This window comes from Sciurus carolinensis, chromosome 11 (genome assembly GCF_902686445.1).
Source record: "Sciurus carolinensis chromosome 11, mSciCar1.2, whole genome shotgun sequence".
Taxonomy (NCBI): domain Eukaryota; kingdom Metazoa; phylum Chordata; class Mammalia; order Rodentia; family Sciuridae; genus Sciurus; species Sciurus carolinensis.
Window position 1 is genome coordinate 76,498,245 of NC_062223.1, and position 19,179 is coordinate 76,517,423.

The 19,179-nt window shown below is 38.5% G+C and overlaps 2 protein-coding genes across 2 annotated transcripts in view; both read left to right on the forward strand.

Moving 5' to 3' along the window:
• Mrpl48 (mitochondrial ribosomal protein L48) overlaps window positions 1–19,179 on the forward strand; it is a 59,360-nt gene that overhangs the window by 36,068 nt on the left and 4,113 nt on the right. Inside the window, exons 5-6 of the mRNA XM_047516975.1 lie at window positions 4,132–4,298; window positions 18,723–18,825. Coding sequence (XP_047372931.1) covers window positions 4,132–4,298; window positions 18,723–18,825 — 270 coding nt within the window. The remainder of the gene's footprint in view (window positions 1–4,131; window positions 4,299–18,722; window positions 18,826–19,179) is intronic.
• On the forward strand, window positions 10,435–12,082 carry LOC124958663 (protein PROCA1-like). Its single transcript, XM_047516974.1, has one exon. It carries the CDS (start codon window positions 10,559–10,561, stop codon window positions 11,510–11,512), a length of 954 nt encoding a protein of 317 aa, XP_047372930.1. The 5' UTR covers window positions 10,435–10,558; the 3' UTR covers window positions 11,513–12,082.

Sequence of the window (19,179 nt, forward strand, 5' to 3'; positions counted from 1 at the left end):
GTAAAACAGAGAGTATGTGTTAAGGATGAACATATGCAGACTTTACGGTTTAGTATTTCAGTTCCCAGATGTATTCCCAAGAAAAATGCGTACATATTTTCGGTAAGATGCTTACAAGAACATTGGTAGCAATGCTGTTCAAAATGGCCTCACACAACCCACATTCCCACCAACAGTAGAAAGAGTAAATAAATTTTATTATATTTGCACAGTGGACTACTAGATCATTCAGAAAGAAAGAACCATTATTGTTTTGATACAATGCATGACAAATTTTACCAACATAAAAGAGAGTGTACCATATCATTACATTTTCATGAAATTCAGAATTAGGCAAAATAATTATATGGTTATGTAACTCAGGCTAGTGATTACCAGTTTGGGGAAAGGCAGAGACCTTTTGGAGTAACAGTAAAGATCTATATTGTCTAGAATACTGATTACACAGATACTTTCGCTTTGTGAAAATTTATTAAACTGTATACTTATTTATGCATTTGGGGGTATGAATATTATATTACAGTAATAGCTTCCAAAACAGATTTTTTTAATTAAATTCTTTTTTATTTTTACAGACTGCATGTTGATTCATTGTACACAAATGGGGTACAACTTTTCAATTCTATGGTTGTACACAATGTAAATTCACACCATTCATGTAATCATACATATACATAGGGTAATACTGTCTGTTTCATTCTATCTTTCCATCCCCCACACCCTCCCACCCCATTTACTTTTACATCATCCAAAGTTCCTTCATTCTTCTCTTCCCCTATCACCCCCAACTCGTTATATATTGTCATGCACTTGTCAGAGAAAACATTCGGCCTTTGTTTTTTTGGGCTTTGCCTATTTCACTTAGCATGATATTTTCCAACTTCATCCATTAACTAGCAAATGCCATCATTTTATTCTTCTTTATGGCTGAGTAACATTCCATTGTGTATATAAACCACAGTTTCTTTATCCATTCATCAATTGAAGGGCATCTAGGTTGGTTCTACAATCTAGCCATTGTAAATTGAGCTGCTATGAATATTGATGTGGCTGCATCATTATAGTATGCTAATTTTAAGTCCTTTGGGTATAAACCGAGGATTGGATAGCTGTGTCAAATGGTGGGTCCATTCCAATCTTTCTGAGGAATCTCCATACTGCTTTCCAGAGTGATTGCACCAATTCGCAATTCCACCAGCAATGTATAAATGTGCCTTTTTCCCCGCATCCACGCCTACACTTATTATTGCTTGTGTTCTTGATAATAGCCATTCTAATTGGAGTTAGATGAAATCTTAGGGTGGTTTTAATTTGCATTTCTCTAATTACTAGGGATGATGAGCACTTTTTCATATATTTGTTGATCACCTGTATATCTTCTTCTGTGAAGTGTCTGCCCATTTCCTTAGCACATTTATTGATTGGGTTCTTTGTATTTTGGGTGTAAAGTTTTTTAAGTTCTTTTAAACTTTGGAGATGAGTGCTCTGTCTGAAGTGTGTGTGGAAAAGATTTTTTCCCACTCTGTAGGCTCTGTTTTCACATTATTGATTGTTTCGTGTGCTGAAAAAAAACTTTTTAGTTCGAATCTATTCTATTTATTGATTCTTGCTTTTATTTCTTGTGCTATGGGAGTCTTGTTAAGGAAGTCTGATCCTAAGCCAACATGATGGAGATTTGGGCCTACTTTTTCTCCTATTTGGTGAAGGGTCTCAGGTCTAATTCCTAGATCCTTGATCCATTTTGACTTGAGTTTTGTACAGGGTGAGAGATAGGGGTTTAATTTCATTTTACTGCATATGGATTTCCAGTTTTGCCAGCACCATTTGTTGAAGAGGCTATCTTTTCTCCATTGTAAGTTTTTGGCACTTTTGTCTAGTATGAGGTTACTGTACTTATGTGGGTATGTCTTCGTGTCTTCTATCCTGTACTATCATTCTTCTATCATTGATCCACCTGTCTATTTTGGTGCCAATATCTTGCCGTTTTTGTTACTGTTGCTCTATAATAGAGTTTAAGTTCTGGTGTTGTGATACCTCCTGCATCACTCTTCCTGCCCAGGATTGCTTTGGCTATTCTGGGTCTTTTGTTCTTCCAGATGAATTTCCTGATTGCTTTTTCTGTTTCTATGAGACATGTCATAGGGATTTTAATTGGAATTGCGTTAAATCTGTATAGTGCCTTTGGAAGTATGGCCATTTTGATAATATTAATTCTGCCTATCCAAGAACATGGGAGGTTTTTCCATCTTCTAAGGTCTTCTTCAATTTCTTTCTTCAATATTTTGTAGTTTTCATTGTAGAGGTCTTTCACCTCTTTGGTTAAATTGATTCCCAAGTATTTTATTTTTTTTGAGGCTATTGAGAATGGAGTTGTTTTCCTCATTTCCCTTTCAGATGTTTCATTGCTTATGTATAAAAATGCTTCCAAAACATAGTAGATTTTAAGTTTTTCTTTTGTTTTATTCTTTTGCAATGCCTTGGATCATGCTAGGCAAGCACTCTATCACAGAGCTATATACCAAGCCCCCAAATTTTTAAATATGGAAGGAAAGCAGTTAAAAAGACTTCTTCCCACTATGGTCTGGCCACCCAGGTCCCTCACAGGCAGCCAGTTTTACTAGTATTTTTGAACATCCTTTCAGAGATAGTTTTTGGATATCCAAGCAAATAAGTGTATATGTATTTATATAGACACACAAATAGATACATCTGTTCTCTCCCACCCACCCTATATATGTGGCATTATTTTGAACACACTGTTCTACAGTGTGATCCCATCATTTAATGTGATTTCATCATTTAATTATTTTAAAGGTCTTTCTATATCAGTATATAAAAAAAGTTTCTGCCAGGTATGGTGGCACATCCTTATAATCCCAGCTACTTGGAGGATGAGGCAAGAGGATTGCAAGAGTTGGAGGCCAGCCTTGGCAACATAGTGAGTGACACTCTGCCTCAAAATACAATTTCAAAATAGGAACTGGGGAGCTGGGAATATAACTCAGTTGGTAAAGTGCTTGCCTAGCATGTGTAAGGCCCTGGGTTTAATCTCCAGCATTATCAAAAACAAACAAATAAAAAAGGAACCGGGGATGTAGTCTAGTGGTAGAATGCTCACTTAGCACGCTTGAAGCCCTGGGTTCAGTCCATGGTACCACATGCACAGAAGAGTTTCTTATTTCTTCTTATAGCTGCATTCATTTATTTAACAAATTTCTCTTGATGGGCATTTTGGTCAGATTATTTTCAGTTAAGAAGCATTCTTCATCCTGATCTATGTTGTGTTAAAGATCTTTTCCCAGGGTTCATTTCAACTTTTTATAACAATCTGCACAGGTTCATATGTACTTAGGCAATACCTTATATAAAAGACAAAGGTAAAACTATAATAATTATTCTACCTCTCAGTTCTCAACTAGAGGGCTGTAGGTTGTGGAATTTCAGAGCTAGGAGGTCTGCTGAGACTCCCCGCTGTTGATCTCTTCAAGATTTTGATGAATGCGGGGCTGGGAAGATAGCTCAGTCGGTCCCTGGGTTCGATCCCCAGCACCCAAAAAAAAAAAAAAAAAAAAAAGATTTTGATGAATGCTAAGGATTCTCTCCTTGGAAAAGCGTACATGTAAAATTTTGCATATACATTTTGCAGCTCATAGACCTCTTAATTCATCTATGGAGTCTAGATTTAGAATCTTTGAATCTAAACTGAAGGTGTAGCTCAGTAGTAGAGTGCATGCTTAGCATGTGCAAGGCCCTGCATTTAATCCCCAGCACCAAAAAGAAAAGAATCTTAATCTGACATAACTCCATCAATTTGCAAATTGAGAAACAGAGCTAGAGATGGGAAGTGAGTCTCAAAACAAGGTGATGGCAGAAGACAGTCATGTGTATTCTTGTTAAAATAATGCCAGCAATTTTCTCTCTCCTGATGTTTCAGCCCAAACTGTTAAGGGAAGCCGTCCATTCCTTCCCGAGAGAACTTCAGCTTGTAGGTAGGGTAACCTAAGAGAAAAATGGTGAACAAATATATTTGAAAGACTGAATTTTTTAAAAAGATCCAAATGGTATGACTGGAATTTCTTGTACAATACTTTGATAATTATTTTCTTTCTCTTTTGTTTGTTTTCTGTTCAGCCCAAGAAGAAGGGAAAAGTGGAAGTGAGACCCATTAATTTGGGGACAGATTATGAATATGGGGTTTTAAACATTCACGTAACTGCATACGACATGACCCTGGCAGAGAATTATGCCCAGTATGTTCATAACTTCTGCAACCATCTCTCCATCAAAGTCGAGGAAAGGTATGAAGGGCACCTTTGGATGGATGTTCTTGATGTAACTTGCTCTATCTTTTTCATTAAATCAAGTTTTTTGAGAAATAATTTACATGTAGTAAAATTCACAGTTTTTAGGTATATCTTTTGCTACAATCAAAATTTAGTAAAATTTCCCATATCCTTTGGTATAGTCAATCTCCTTCCCTTGCCCCACTCAATTCCCTGGCAACCACTGATTGATTTTCTGTCCCTGTTGTTTTTAACTTCTTCAGAATATCATGTAAATGGAATCACACAGTGTATAGCTATTTGTCTGGCCTCTGACTTAGCAAAATGTGCCTGGGAGTCATTCATGGTTTGCAAGTTTTTATTTATTTATTGTTTTTACTTTTTGTAGTACTGAGGATTGGACCTTGGCATGATTTACCATTGAGCTACATCCCCAGCCCTTTTTATTTTTTATTTTGAGATAGTCTTGCTGAGTTGCTGAGGCTGGCCTCAAATTTGTAATCCTCCTTCTTCAACCTCCCAAATAGCTGGGATTAAGTTTTTTATTTTTTTAATTGTGGTAATATATATAAAGTTTATCATCTTAACTTTTTTTTCTTTTTTTCTTTTTTTTTTTTTTTGGTATACTGGGGATTAAACCCAAGAGCACTCTACCCCTGGGCTACATCCCCAGCCCATTTTAGTTTATATTCTGAGACAGGGTCTCGCTAAATTGCCAAAGTTGACCTCAAATTTATGTTTCTCCTGCCTTATCTTCCCGAGTCATTGGGATTATAGGCATGTGACACCCACACCTTGCTCCAGCTTAACTTTTTTTTTTTAAGTTGTAGATAGATACAGCATCTTTATTTTATTTTATTTTATTTTATATTTATTTATTTATTTATTTTTATTTATTTATTTTTAACTGGGTTCTAAGGATTGAACCCAGTGCCTCACTTGTGCCAGGCAAGCACTCTACCACTGAACCATAGCCCCAGCCATCTTAACTTTTTAATTTTCATTTTTGCAGTGTTGGGGACCAAACCCAGGGCCTGGCACATACTAGGCAAATGCTCTACCACCCAGCCCCTTAACTGTTTTTTAATGTACAGTTTATTACCCCGCATAGTGGCACAAGCCTGTAATTCCAGCAACTCAGGAGGCTGAGGTAGGAAGATCATAAATTCAAAGCCAGCCTCAGCAACTTAGTGAGACCCTGTCTCAAAATAAAAAATAAAATGGGGGCTGGGGTTATGACTCAGTGATAGTGCACTTTGCCTAGCATGTGTGAGCCACTGGGTTTGATCCTTAGCCCTACATATAAATAGAATAAAATAAAATCTATTGATGACTAAAAAATATTTAAAAAATTAAAAATAAACAAAATATGCTGGGAATGTGGCACAGTGGTTAAGTGTCCCTGGTTCAATCCCTGGTACCAAAAAATGATATGCAGCTATCACCACGAACCATCTTCTTAACCTTTTTCAAACCTTTTTCATCTTGTAAAACTAAAACTCTCTATACTCATTAAATAACAACTCCCCTTTCCCTTTCCCCCAGCCCCTACTATTCTATTTTTCTGTCTCTTCATTTTGACTGGTCTACCTCATATAAGTGGAATCACACAGTATTTGTCTTTTTGTAACTGTCTTATTTCACTTATAAAGTCCTCAGAGTTGTTGCATGTCAGAATCTTTCTTTTTTAAGGCTGAATAATATTCCACTGTGTTTATATTTCACATTTTGCTTATCCATTTATCTGTTGATGGACACTTGGCTTACTTTCCTGTTTTAGCTATTGTAAATAATGCTGCTATAAACAGGTATACAAAAAAAATTTTTTTTTTTTTTGGTACCAGGCATTGAATTCAGGGGCATTTAACCTCAGAGCCACATCCCCAGCCTTTTTTGTATTTTGTTTAGAGACTGAGTTTTTAAGGCCTTGATAAGTTACTGAGGCTGCCTTTGAACTCATGATCCCCCTGCCTCATCTTTTCAAGCTGCTAGGATTACAGTTGTTCACCACTGTGCCTGACTCATAGGTAATACAAATTTTTACAAGTATTTTATTGCTGAGTAATATTCCATTGAAAGGTTAGACCCTAATTGGCATACACATTCATCTGTTAATGTACATTTGGGCCTTTCCAGTTTATTGGTGATTATGAATAAAGCTGGAATAAGCCTTCTCATATACATTTTTAAGGACCATAGGTCTTCTTTTTCTTGGCTATTTAGCTAAGAATATGATTTTTGGATTGTTTGACTTTATAGGAAACTGCCAAAATGTTTCCTCAAATGGCTGCACCATTTTGTATTCCCAGCAGCAATGTAAGAGTTCTAGTAACTCTTTGTCCTGGTCAGCTCTTGATATTGTCAATTTTTCAAAAAGTCCCTTAAGCTGGGCACAGTGTTGCATACCTGTATTCCAAGACACTTGGGAGGCTGAGGCAAGATGATCACAAGTTCAAGGCCAGCATCAGCAGTTTAGGGGGACCTTGTTTCAAAATAAAAAATGAAATATAAAGGGCTGGGGATATAACGCAGTGGGAGAGCTCCCTGGGTTCAATCCCCAGTACCATAAAGTAAATAAATAAGTATAACTGTAAGCTTATGGCCCACAAATGACGGAGGAAGGAGATGGGAAGCAAACTTCGGATCAGCAAGTTTTCCTTTTTTCCGCAGCAAAGTCCATCCATCAGGCATGGGAGGTTCCCATTTTCCGGGTATAAAGCTGGCGCCCGAGTTACAGAAGGAGTCTGGGTTTTATAATTTCACTGGAGACTGCGGACGTGCAGTTGTGACAGTCAGGGGCTAGTTGTACAGTTTAGAACTTCAACTTAGGAGGGTAGTTGTAGAAAGGTTGAAACTCGTTGTCTGGGGAGATAGCAGTCCAGATCCTGAGGGATGAGTACTCAAATCTTGCCCGTTGTTTTACTTTCTCTGGGATCCATTGTTTTCCAGAGTTTCAATATTTGCTGTGCCTCCATTTAGGACTAATTTGCGATGAGGGAAGGTCAAAGTTCAGGGCCTAGCATTCAGTATTTGCCTCCTTCCTTCTGGATGCATTGGGGACGGGAAGGGGTAAATGTTTGCTTTTAGTGGAGATGCTGGGGATGAACCTGGGAAGGAATGAAAGTTTGCCTTATCCCCTCAGGACCCATTGTTATTGGGAAAGGGCACACTGGGAGAGGTTTAATGTTTGGCCGATTTCCCTCCCTCCTCCCAAGCTACACTGTCCTCCATTTTTCTTGGGGAGCTGTCTTGTAGGAATTGTTTTCCATAACCCTTCAATAGGTATGTAGTGGTATCTCATAGTGATTTTTTTAATACTGATTTTTATTTGCATTTCCCTAATGAATGAGCATCTTTTTATGTCCTTATTTGACATCTATATATTTTCTATGATGACATATCTCTTCAGACTTTTTGTTCTTATTAAAAATTGCATTTTTGGGGTGCTGGGGTTGTTGCTCAGTGGAAGAGCACTTGCCTAGCACATGTGAGGCTCTGGGTTCGATCCTCAGCACCACATAAAAATAAATGAATAAAATAAAGGTATTGTGTCCATCTACAACTAAATTTTTTTTTTAAAAATTGCACTTTTTTGTTATTGAGTTATAAAAATTCTTTATCTATTTTTAGCTATCCTTAGCTGGGCGTGGTGGCACATGGCTATAATCCCAGTGTTTGATCATCCCCAGTACCAAAAGAACAACTACAAAAAATTGATAGTTTCCTTTTTTTATTTATATTGTGTTCTTTTTAAGTGTGTGTGTGTGTGTGTGTGTGTGTGTGTGTGTGTGTGTGGTGTGTTTTTAAATGTGGCCCTAGGGATTGAAGCCAGGACCTTCCACATGCTAGGCAAGAACTCTACCCCTGAACCATATCCCCAGTCCATTTTGTTTCTGTTGTTGATATTGTTTGTTTTGGGTATTGGGTATTGAACTCAAGGTGCATTACCACTAAGCTACATCCACAGTTCTGATTTTCTTTTGTTTTGAGACAGGGTCTTGGTAAGTTGCTAAGGGTCTCTCTTAAGTTGCTGAGGCTGGCCTTAAACTTCCAATCCTCCTGCCTGGGTCTCCCAAGTTGCTGGGGTCTGTGCCACCATGGCCCGTTTCATTTCATATTTTATTTTGAGAAAGGGTCTTTCTAAATTGCCCTGACTGGTCTAGCACTGCGATCCTTCTGCCTAAACCTCCAGAATAGCTGGATTATAGGCCTGTACCTGCCTGCCACCATGCCCAAATCAGAAGTTCTGTTGTTTTAAGTTTTACAGTTAGGTCTGATCACTTGAATTACCTTTGTATATAGTTGTGAGAGTTAGTTCTTTCTTCTCCTCCTTTGCTGCCACTCCCCCCCTTTCTCCTCCTCCTTCTTTCATATGGTTATCCATTTGTTCTACCACCCTTTGTTAAAAAGATTTTTTTTTCTTTTTTGGGGGAGTGGGTACTGGGGATTGAATCCACAGGTGTTTTATCACTGAGCCATACCTCTATCCCTTTTTATTTTTTATTTCGAGACAGGATCTTACTAAGTTGCTCAGGGTCTTGCTGAGTTGCCCAGGCTAGCCTCAAACGTATAATCCTCCTGCCTCAGACTCCTAGACGTGCATCACCACACCTGGTTCTTTTCTTTTCTTTCTTTTTTAAATTTTTTCTTTTCTTCTCTTTTTTTTTTTAATTAAGATTTCTCCACTGAATATCTTAGCATCTTTCTTGGCAGTCAATTGACCATATATGTACAGGTTTATTTCTGGACATGATGTTACATTGATCTGTATATCTGTGCTTACATTAATGCCTTACTGTTTTGATTATTTAATTTTCCATAAAGAAATCCAGTGGCTTGGGAGGCTGAGGCAGGAGTATCACAAGTTCAAAGCCAACCTCAGCAATTCAGTGAGGCCCTGAGCAGTTTAGCGAGACCCTGTCGCAAAATAAAAAATAAAAAGGATGGGGGACTTGCCTCAATGGCTAAGCATCCGTGGGTTCAATCTTCAGTACCAAAAAAAAAAAAAAAAAAAAAAAAAAAAAAAAATTAGAATTAACTTGTTGATTTCTATAGAGAAGAACCTGACAGAATTTTTTTATTTGTTCTTTTTAGTTATACATGCCAGTAGAATATTTTTTGATATATTATACACATATGGAGTATAACTTCCCATTCTTCTGGTTCTGTATGGTGTGGAATTACATTAGTCGTGTATATGAACATAGGAAAGTAATTTCTGATTCATTCTACTAACTGCTTAATGGAATTTTGTTAGGATTGTGTTGAATCTTTAAATCAAGTTGGGGAGAATTTAAATCTTTTTTTTTTTTTTTTTTCAGTACCAGGGATTGAACCTAGGGGCACTCAACCACTGAGCCACATTCCCAGCCCTATTTTATATTTGATTTAGAGACAGGTCTTACTGAGTTGCTAAGTGCCTCCCCATTGCTGAGGCTGGCTTTGAACTGGAGATCTTCCTGCCTCAGCCTCCCAGCCACTGGGATTGCAGGCATGCACCACTGTGCCCGGCTGAAATCTTAATACAGTATTTTTCTCCATTTGTTTAGGTATTCTTTGCCAGTTCTGATTTTCATGTACGCATTGGATTTGCTAGGAAACTGTAGGAGAGGAGAGCTAATATTTACTCTTTCCTTCAGGCCAGGCCCTTTACATATCTCAGTGTTTCAGATGGCATAGGATGTACTGTGGTTTGCCTCAAATAACATTAAATAACATGGTTAGAAATTTCTTCCCTTTTTAATTCTCAATCTAATTGTATCAAGGAGAAATTCCCAGAATAGTATTTCTGAATAGTGATCTAGCCTTTCATAATCTTTGTAACAGAGGAGATCTCAGTCTTGGAATCTTTGAAAAGCACTAATATCTAGCTAGAATTTTAAAAATATATATTTTTAGTTGTAGATGGACACATACCTTTATTTTATTCATTTTTTTATTTTTTAATGTGGTGCTGAGGATCAAACCCAGTGCCCCATGTGTGTAAGGCAAGTGCTTTACCACTAAGCCACAACCCCGGACCTCTAGCTAGAATTTTATAACATTATTTTGTTTTTGTTGTAATTATTTACTTTTTTTTTAATTTAAAAAAAAATCGAGGAGCGGGAGGCCCCGGATGAAGAACGCGGCTGACGCTTAGACACCGCTTAGACACCGGCCGGGAAGACATCGCAGCCTAGGGCGGGGACGGGGGAGGCGGGCCGGGGAACTGGGCAAGCATGAGGCGGAGTTAGGGTCTGAACTGGGGCGAAGCTGAGACTGGAGCTTACGACCGGATGGAGGGCTCCACCAAGCTGAGGTTCAAGGTTGGACTCCGCAAGGAAGAGTCCCGTGGAAGAACCGGGCTGAGAGCGATGAGGGTTAGGACGACACTGACGATTGAAAGATGGACTGAGGAAGAGACTGGCCCCAAGACCCACATCTGGGACAAGAGCGAGAGTAGTGGTGAATGCAAGGAGACTGACAGCTACTGCTGGAAACACAAGCAGTGTGCTGGGCACATCATCCACCCCTTCTCTGACTATGGCCACCACAACCTACATGTACATGCTGTCAGCCACTGCGACTGTGATACTAGGTGCAAAAGCTACAGGCCTGTCTCTATGGCAGTGATCCACCATCCCATCCACCATGAATGTGGGGCAGATGACCTAAATGAAGAGGAAGAGGAGGAGGAAGAAAGTAGGCCTCTCATCCCAACTCAGGTGGGACCCACCACAAAGCCCACTGAACCAGGCACAGTCACTGGGACCCCTGACTCAGCAGCGCCCATCACCATCTGGCACTCTGAGAGCCCCACAAGAAAGAGCCCGGACATCAAGGTGAGCAAGAAGATAAAGAAGAAAAAGGAAAAAGACAAGGAGGAGGAGATGTCAGATGAGAAGACAAAGCTGAAGAAAAAAACCAAGAAGGGCAAGTTGACTAAGAAGAAGAGCCCAATGAAATCAGAGTCTTCACCTCCAGACTTGTGCCCATCATTAAGCCCAAGAGTGTTGACCAGGATGTCGGAGTCCAGCCCAGAAAGCCCGGAAGACCTGGAGAGTAGTGAGGTCAGTTACAGTGACCGGGGGCAGCAAGAGCCCTCCAGTGAGGACATTGTGGAGTCATCATCATCCAGGAAGAGAGAGAAGTGCATTGCCCAGATCAAGAAGAACAGGGCAAAGACCTCACCAACCAGGAAAGTGACCAAGAGGAAATCTCCCCCAGTGTCCAACCCCAATCTCTGTTGAGACCAGGGTGCCCAGGGTGAAGAATAAATGCCATCAAGCCTTTAAAAAAAAAAATTTTTTTTAGTTGTTGATGAACCTTTATTTTATGTATTTATTTATTTATTGTGCTGAGAATCGAACCCAGTGCCTCACAAATACTAGGCAAGGACTCTACCACTGAGCCACAACCCCAGCCCTGTTGTATTTATTTTTAACTCACCTTCTATTAATGGTAGCTAATTTCCATTTACAATCATAATATAAAGCCAGGCTTACTGAGGTATAATCTACATTCAGTAAAATTCTCCTTTTTAGTGAATAGTTCTATGAGCTTTGACTAATGTACATAATAAATACCATCATAATCAAGACTATGAATATGAAATCTATAACAAAGATGAAATACTATGATATTTCTGTCACCCCAAGAAGTTACTTCCTGCCTCTGTAGTCAATCCCTTTTCTGCCCTTAGTCCCTGTTAACTACTAATTTCTGTCCCTATAGTTTTGCTTTTTCCAGAATGTCATATAAATGAAAAAATACAGTATTTTTCCTTTTGAGTCTGGCTTATTTCACTTAGCATAATGTATTTGAGATTCATTTATGTCATTGCCTGTGTTAAGTTCTTTGTTTCTTTTGTTGAGTGGCATTTCATTGAAAGAATGTACTGCAGATTATCCATCCACTAATTGAAGGATATTTATGTTTCCAGTTTTTGCAATTATGCATAAAGTCATTTCTTTGGAAGTGTGATTGCTAGGGCAAATGTAAGTGTAGTATATGTTTGCATTTATTAGAAACTCCCACTTTTCCAAAGTGGCTGTACCATTTTATTTTCTCATCAACAATGCATAAAAGTTCCAAGTTGTTCTACTTCTCAAGTTTCTTTTTAAAATTAATTTTTAAAAGTGAGTTCATTTAAAAAAATGTTTAATAAATAATAGCTTAGCTAGTTTGCCAATCTGGAAAGGTGGTACACTGCATAGTATGTGGATATGCAAAAATTAAACTTTCCTATACCTAAAATATTAGTATATTCCTTTTTTTTTTTTTTTTTTTTTTTGCGGTGCTGGGGATCGAACCCAGGGCCTTGTGCTTGCAAGGCAAGCACTCTACCAACTGAGCTATCTCCCCAGCCCTATATTCCTATTTTATAGATGGGGAAACCAGAGATTTGAAAAGGCCAAAATTCACAGAACCAATTAAGTTGTTTGGATTTATGGGAGTCTACTTGACTTCCATATTTTTAATTATATAGGATTTTATTTTAAGTCTTTAAGCCAAATTTGAACTTTTAAAACCTTTATAACTTAGAGTGCAACTGCAAAAAGTGCTCTTTAGAAGATTTGATAATATGCTATGACTTTAGCTCTCACAGCTGACAGTATTTCAATAATTGTTTAAGCCTAAAAATGTACTTTATCTCTTTCTGATGCCCCAGAGGGTTAGTTGCTCTTTCAGACTTGACATGTACCTCTGTCGTGTCACTTAGTGCTCAGGGCTCTAATGATCTGTTCAAGTGTCAGTTCTCCTTCTCTCTGACGTTGCATTCCTTCCAAAGACGTGTTCTTTGTTTAGCACCTAGCACAAGGCGTGCCACATGGGAAACATTCAGACTCTTCAGTATGACTACACAGTCCAGCTGTAGGGTATACATTTCCTAAAGTTTAATGAAAGTACTTTTAATTAACTGAAATGATTGACTTAATTAATTTAAAAATCTTGCTACCTGGTGGGCACTGTACTAGACATTCTCACTGGAGGAGTGAATACTAGGGTGTTTTCAGGGAGCATACACCCACATAGTGCATGTATACATACATGCACATACACGTATATGCACATACATACACACCAAGAGAAATAATTACAACATAATGTGGAAGGTGGTACATGGAAGATAAAGTGCACTGTCAGTTAAAAGTAGAAGAGTAGCATAGTAATTTAGAATGATGTTTCTCAAAATACCACTTCAAGAAGATCTCAGGAGGGGCTGGGGAGATAGCTCAGTCGGTACAAGGCCCTGGGTTCGATCCCCAGCACCCAAAAAAAAAAAAAAAAAAAGAAGATCTCAGGAGTTTATGCCAAAATGTATATTAATACTTTACTTCCTTCATCAAGAAAGACTTGCTGTTTTTAAAAAATGTCTGAATTAAAGTGTGTTTAGTGACTGGTACTTCTTGTTGTGGACTGTTGATAGTTTGCTCACTGGCAAGCTTGTCTATGGACCATGGTTGGAATGACAAGTGGTTAAGAATACAAGGTTTAGGGCAGGGGTTGTGGCTTAGTGGTAGTGTGCTTGCCTAGCACATATGAGGCACTGGTTTCAATCCTTAGCACCACGTAAAAATAAAAATAAATGAAATAAAGATATTGTGTCTATCTACAACTAAAAAAATATTTTAAAAAATGCGAGGTCTAGAACCAAACTGCCTACCTTCAAATTCTAGCTTTACCACTTATTAGTAAAATGACTTTGGGAATTTCTGAACTTCAGTTTCCTCATCTATATGTTAAGGATGATAATTTTTCTGTTTCTTTGAGTTCTGCAATTTCAATGAAATAGTACACTACAGCACTTGGCACAGATACTGACACATTGTAAACACTCTAAATAATGTATTATTATTCATAATTAATGAAGGTATTTTTTCAACTGGCAGGGATTGGGGTAGCTACTCAGAGCTGGTGACAGCAAAGAAGCATGAAATGTCATACACAGATGTTATTGTCATACCTAGAGTGTAGTAGTTCCCTGAAATATTGTTTTAAGTTATCAGGACTGTTTTTAAAGATGTCGCCTTTAAAAACTCAGCTGGGGCTGGGGATGTAGCTCAGTGGTAGAGTGCTTGCCGGACATGTGCCCATAGTTGCAGCTACTAGAGAGGTTGAACCCACGTGTTAAGGCCAGTCTGGACAACATTGCAAGACCCCATCTCTTAAAAAGTAAATAAATAAAAACACATCTACAAAAAGCTCTGTCCGCATTTGAGTGAAGGCAGGAAGTCAGTAGTACATGTTAAATATGAGCACTAATATCATCCAGACACTTGAAAGGTTAAGTATTTTTTTTTATTGTCTTACTTAATTCAGACACGCACCTTGTACCTATTTTATCAAAGCATCAGTTGTGGAGCCAGCCTGCATTCTTATTCTGCTGCATTCTCGCTGTGTGACATTGGCAGTTTATTTAACCTCTTTTTGCGTTGATTTCCTCATCTGTAAAAGGGCTTAGTAAAAGAACCTACTTAAAAAGGATATAGTGAAAATTAAGGGATATAATATATGTATATTTATTTATTTGCAGCACTAGGGATTGAACCCAGGGATGTTCTATCACTAAACTATATCCCCAGGGTCTTGCTAAGTTGCCCACACTGGCCTTGAACTTGGACTCCTCCTGCCTCAGCCTCCTGAGTAGCTGAGGGAACAAGCATATTTTTTAAAAAGTATATATATTTTTAGTTGTAGAGGGACAACATGCCTTTATTTTATTTGTTTTTTATTTTTTTTATGTGGTGCTAAGGATGGAACCCAGTGCTAGGCAAGCTCTCTGCCACTGTGCTTTAGCCTCAGCCCAGAACTAACATATTTAAAGTGCTTAGAACTGTGCCCAGCAACTCTTTATTGCTATTATTATTATTATCATTAAAACTTGTCCATAGTCCTACACCTAATTAGTGGTAAGGTCTGGATTTGGACCCACTTCCCCCTCCTCTCCATAGTACTCAATTCATCTAACCGGTTTTCCACAAAGCATTTAGGGTAATGTTTCTAGAATGGAAATATGATTATGTCTCCCCTGCTTAAAATGCTTCCCACTCCTTCAGAATCAAAATAAATGTTCCTCCCCTGGCTTGCTAGTGCTCCATGGCCTGGGTTTGCCCCCTTACCTTACCTTACACTTCTCTTCCCTTTCCCTGTGCATCCACTTATTGTTTGTTTTTGCTGATTTCTACTTCAGGGCCTTTGCATATCTTCTATAAAAGCTTAGAATACCCTTCACCTCTACATTTTTCCTGGGCATCATCTTGAATATTACATCTTCAGGAAAGCTCATTTAGTTAGGTCTTCATGTTATATATTTAGGAGAAATAAAGGGTATATAATTCCCCTTTCATAACATGCATTCTCTAACCTTGAAGTTGTTTGACTATTATTGGTCTTTCCCATTAGACTCTGAGCTCTGTAAGGCAAGGACTGCTTCTATCTTTATTACTAGTCTAACCCTAAGACCTAGTCTAGTACCTGACACACTGTAGGCACTGAATAAATATTTATTGATTTGGATTGAGTTCTAACTGGCATGGACATTTCCTAGAATAGCAGAATGACTGATACACTGCTTTTTTGCCTCTTTCCTGTCTCTGCCCCAGATGGCTTGGAACATAAAGAACTGTTTATTGTTAACAACTCCTCTGATTGATTGAGGTTTTCAGCCTATTGTATTGTTAATTATTCTCATTGCCCGGGTTTTCAGAGATGAGATTGTTTTCTTCTGATTTTCATTTCATTTGGTCCACTTTCCCTCTGGAGCTGAGAGGGAGGCGAGTGCTCACGTGTGTGTGTGTGTGTGTGTGTGTGTGTGTGTGTGTGTAGGGATGGTAGCTATGATCTTGAGTTGGAATTGGGCTAAAGAGGGAGCCATGTGCTGGATTTTGTTCTGCACATGTTTTGTTCTGTATGTGATCTTCCTGCTGCAGCTGCAACTCATGAAGGAGAGAGGAAGAGCCTCTCCTGTGGGCCTCTTCATTGGCCTGCATTCCTTCCTGGGAGCAGCCTGGAGAGATGGAATCTCACTCACTTGGGAGCAGCTTCCATGCCTGAAGCTGACCAGCCCTGTGCCCTGTGGAGAATGAAGTGTCACTCAGCATCTCTCATTGTGACATTACTCTCTCCTCTCTTATTTTTTAAAATCCACTTACGATTTTCAAAATTGTTATGTAAGTTTAACTTATGTAAAGTCAAATCCCCAGATTCTGAGTCTCCAGCTCCCCAGTAGTTTCCTTGAGTCCTTCGTAGGTGACATTCCCAAAAGATAGCATGGTTTGTCATATTGGGTTGACCCTTAAAGTTTAGTTATTTCATTTCTTCCCTTCTGTTTTTACTATCTGATTATCCAAGTAATGTTTATTGCAGAAAAAGTGGAGAGTACAGAAAAAATGTAGGTCCTAAAGAAAAATTACCTGTACTTTTTTTATTTAACAGTCCGTTCTACTTTGAAATATCCAGAGTTCCCAGTATTTCTTTATCAAAGTATGTGTGGTTTGTGTTGAATCTCTTTGAGGGCTTCTCCTGCCCCTTGCCTTTGTAGATACTGCCACACCTTCTTGGAATGCCCTCCAGAAGCACCTGTACTCCTTCCTTACACCTTGATAAAGCCTTCCACGAGTTCCACTTCTCTGGCCCTTGTCCCTACATTGTTCACATACTGTAATGGCCCCTGTCTTTCTGCAGTGCAGATATGTATGTGCTTACCTGTTTCTGAAATGCGTAGTAAGCTCCTTGAAAACAGCCTGCATTTGCCCCTAGGACAGAACAAACTGTTAGTAAATGTTTATTGAATCAAATAAATAAACAAATCAAGGAAATCTTAAATGTTGCTTAAATGTTGAAGAATAAAATCCATGATTAATAGCAGGAATAGATATAACACCTACTTTAGTTGATCTGATTTTTTATTTTATTTTATTTTTGTATGTGTGTGCTAGGGATCAAACCTGGGCCTCTTCTGTGTTAGGCATGCCCTCTGTCACTGAGCTACACCTCTAGCTCTTAGTCAGTACTGTCTGCAGAATGCCATAAAGGAAAAGTAGCATTTTAGGGTGCGCTTTTTTTTTTCCACTTTTCTGAAAGCTACTACATAATTATTTTATTTGGTCTTCTATAAGCATATGTAGTCTATGATTATATCCCAATTTTTTCATAATGGGAAGTTATCACTAAATTTGAATCACGAGGAGATCAGAGATTGTATTGAAAAGTGGAAGAGGATGTTATTTAGAGAGGCTTCCTGAAAAATGTCACAATACCCAGCATTTGCTGACTGTTTATATGAGCAAAGAATACATGGATGTGGTATGCCAGGCAAATTACTTATGTAATCTAATTTAATCATTGCAACAACCTTGTGAACTAAGTATTATTATTCTCATTTTATAACTGAAGAAATTGAGACAGAGAAAGCTATACATCTCTAAGTTCAAGTAGGTAATAAGTGACAAAGTCATTATTTAAATCCATGACCTTGATTTTTCCATTTCATTTTCTATTATATTTAACTTTCTTTTGCAGCAGTCTTATCTACACAGGACCATACTCCTTGCTGTTAAGTGATGAAACTTTCTGAAGCATGAAAAACCAGGATTCCTACTATTATTATTATTTCATTTTTCATTAATTTGATCAACTTTTTGATCAGATGAACACACCACTAATACAATATTACTGCATAGCCTGTCCTGTCGATTCCATTTGCATCACCACACCCAGTCTTCACAATTGTGTATTGATATAGGCCCGGATTGTAATTGCATGTACACATGAGGAATTGGAGGCACCAAGGGGAGAGTGACTTACCTCCTAGAGTAAATATTGCTTATAAATGGCAAGGCCAACACTTGACTCCCAAGTCCAGTGTTCTTTTCACTGCAGCATGTGAATCTACTGAAGCTGATTATATTAAGTGTAAAACAGTGGTTTTTTATCTGGGTCATTGAGATAATGTCTGGAGATAATTTTGTCACCATTTGGGGGGTACAGGTGACATCCAGTCAGAAAAAGTGGGAATACACAACAAAGAATTGTCCAGTCTGGAATATCAGTAGTGCTCAGATTGAGAAAGCCTGTTCTAGAACAACTGGGTTTCATGCCTTATTTCTCCAGGATAAGTGAAATACCCAAGGTTAGTCTCCAGAGCATACCTTGTGACTGATTTGATTCTTTTGGAACTAGCTATTCATCTGTAGCAGTGAATACTTATTCATCACTAGGTTTCATTCATAGTGTTATAGTGTTGTATTAAAGAATGATTGGGGCTGCAGAAAGGTATTAAACACAGTGTGGTTCCTCAGGAAGTTTAGGGACTTCAGGAGGAGGTAAGGGATATCTGTTACTTTGCTTCTAGAAAGCTATTCCACGAAGTGGTGGCTGTATGCATAGACAACCCTGACTGAAGTAGTGCTGCTGGCATAAATGAATGCTCCCAGCAGTTGACTCTTTTTTCCACAGTTATGCGATGCCCACTAAAACCATGGAGATACTGCAGCTGCAAGAAAAAGGCAGCAAAATGTCCCTGGACTCAGTTCTTACTATCCATGAGCGAGTGATTCAGGTAGGCATGTGATTCAGGTAGGCATTCTGGGAGGACCTGAATGTATTTACCTCTCTGGTTTTCTCTTTTCATTTTTTTCTCTTTCTGGGGTGTCCTGTTCTTCCTCTTGCCTGCCCTTGAATGATGGTATACTCCAGAGTTTAGTTCTTGATCCCTCCATCTTTCCTTTTATGCTGTCTCATTCATTGCCCTGGCCCCAGAGGTCATCATAATGCAGTGATAACCTTCGGATGTATATGTATATTTCTGCATCTGGTCTGTTGGCTGAACTTCATTCCCAATACCCAATTATCTACCAGAATTCTCTACTTAGATGTTCCACAGTGCTCTCTCTGTCCCAGTGTGTGCAAAAGT

Coding starts and splice junctions, on each gene's coding strand:
- LOC124958663 (XM_047516974.1), top strand. CDS start 10,559: ATGGAGGGCTCCACCAAGCTGAGGTTCAAGGTTGGACTCCGCAAGGAA.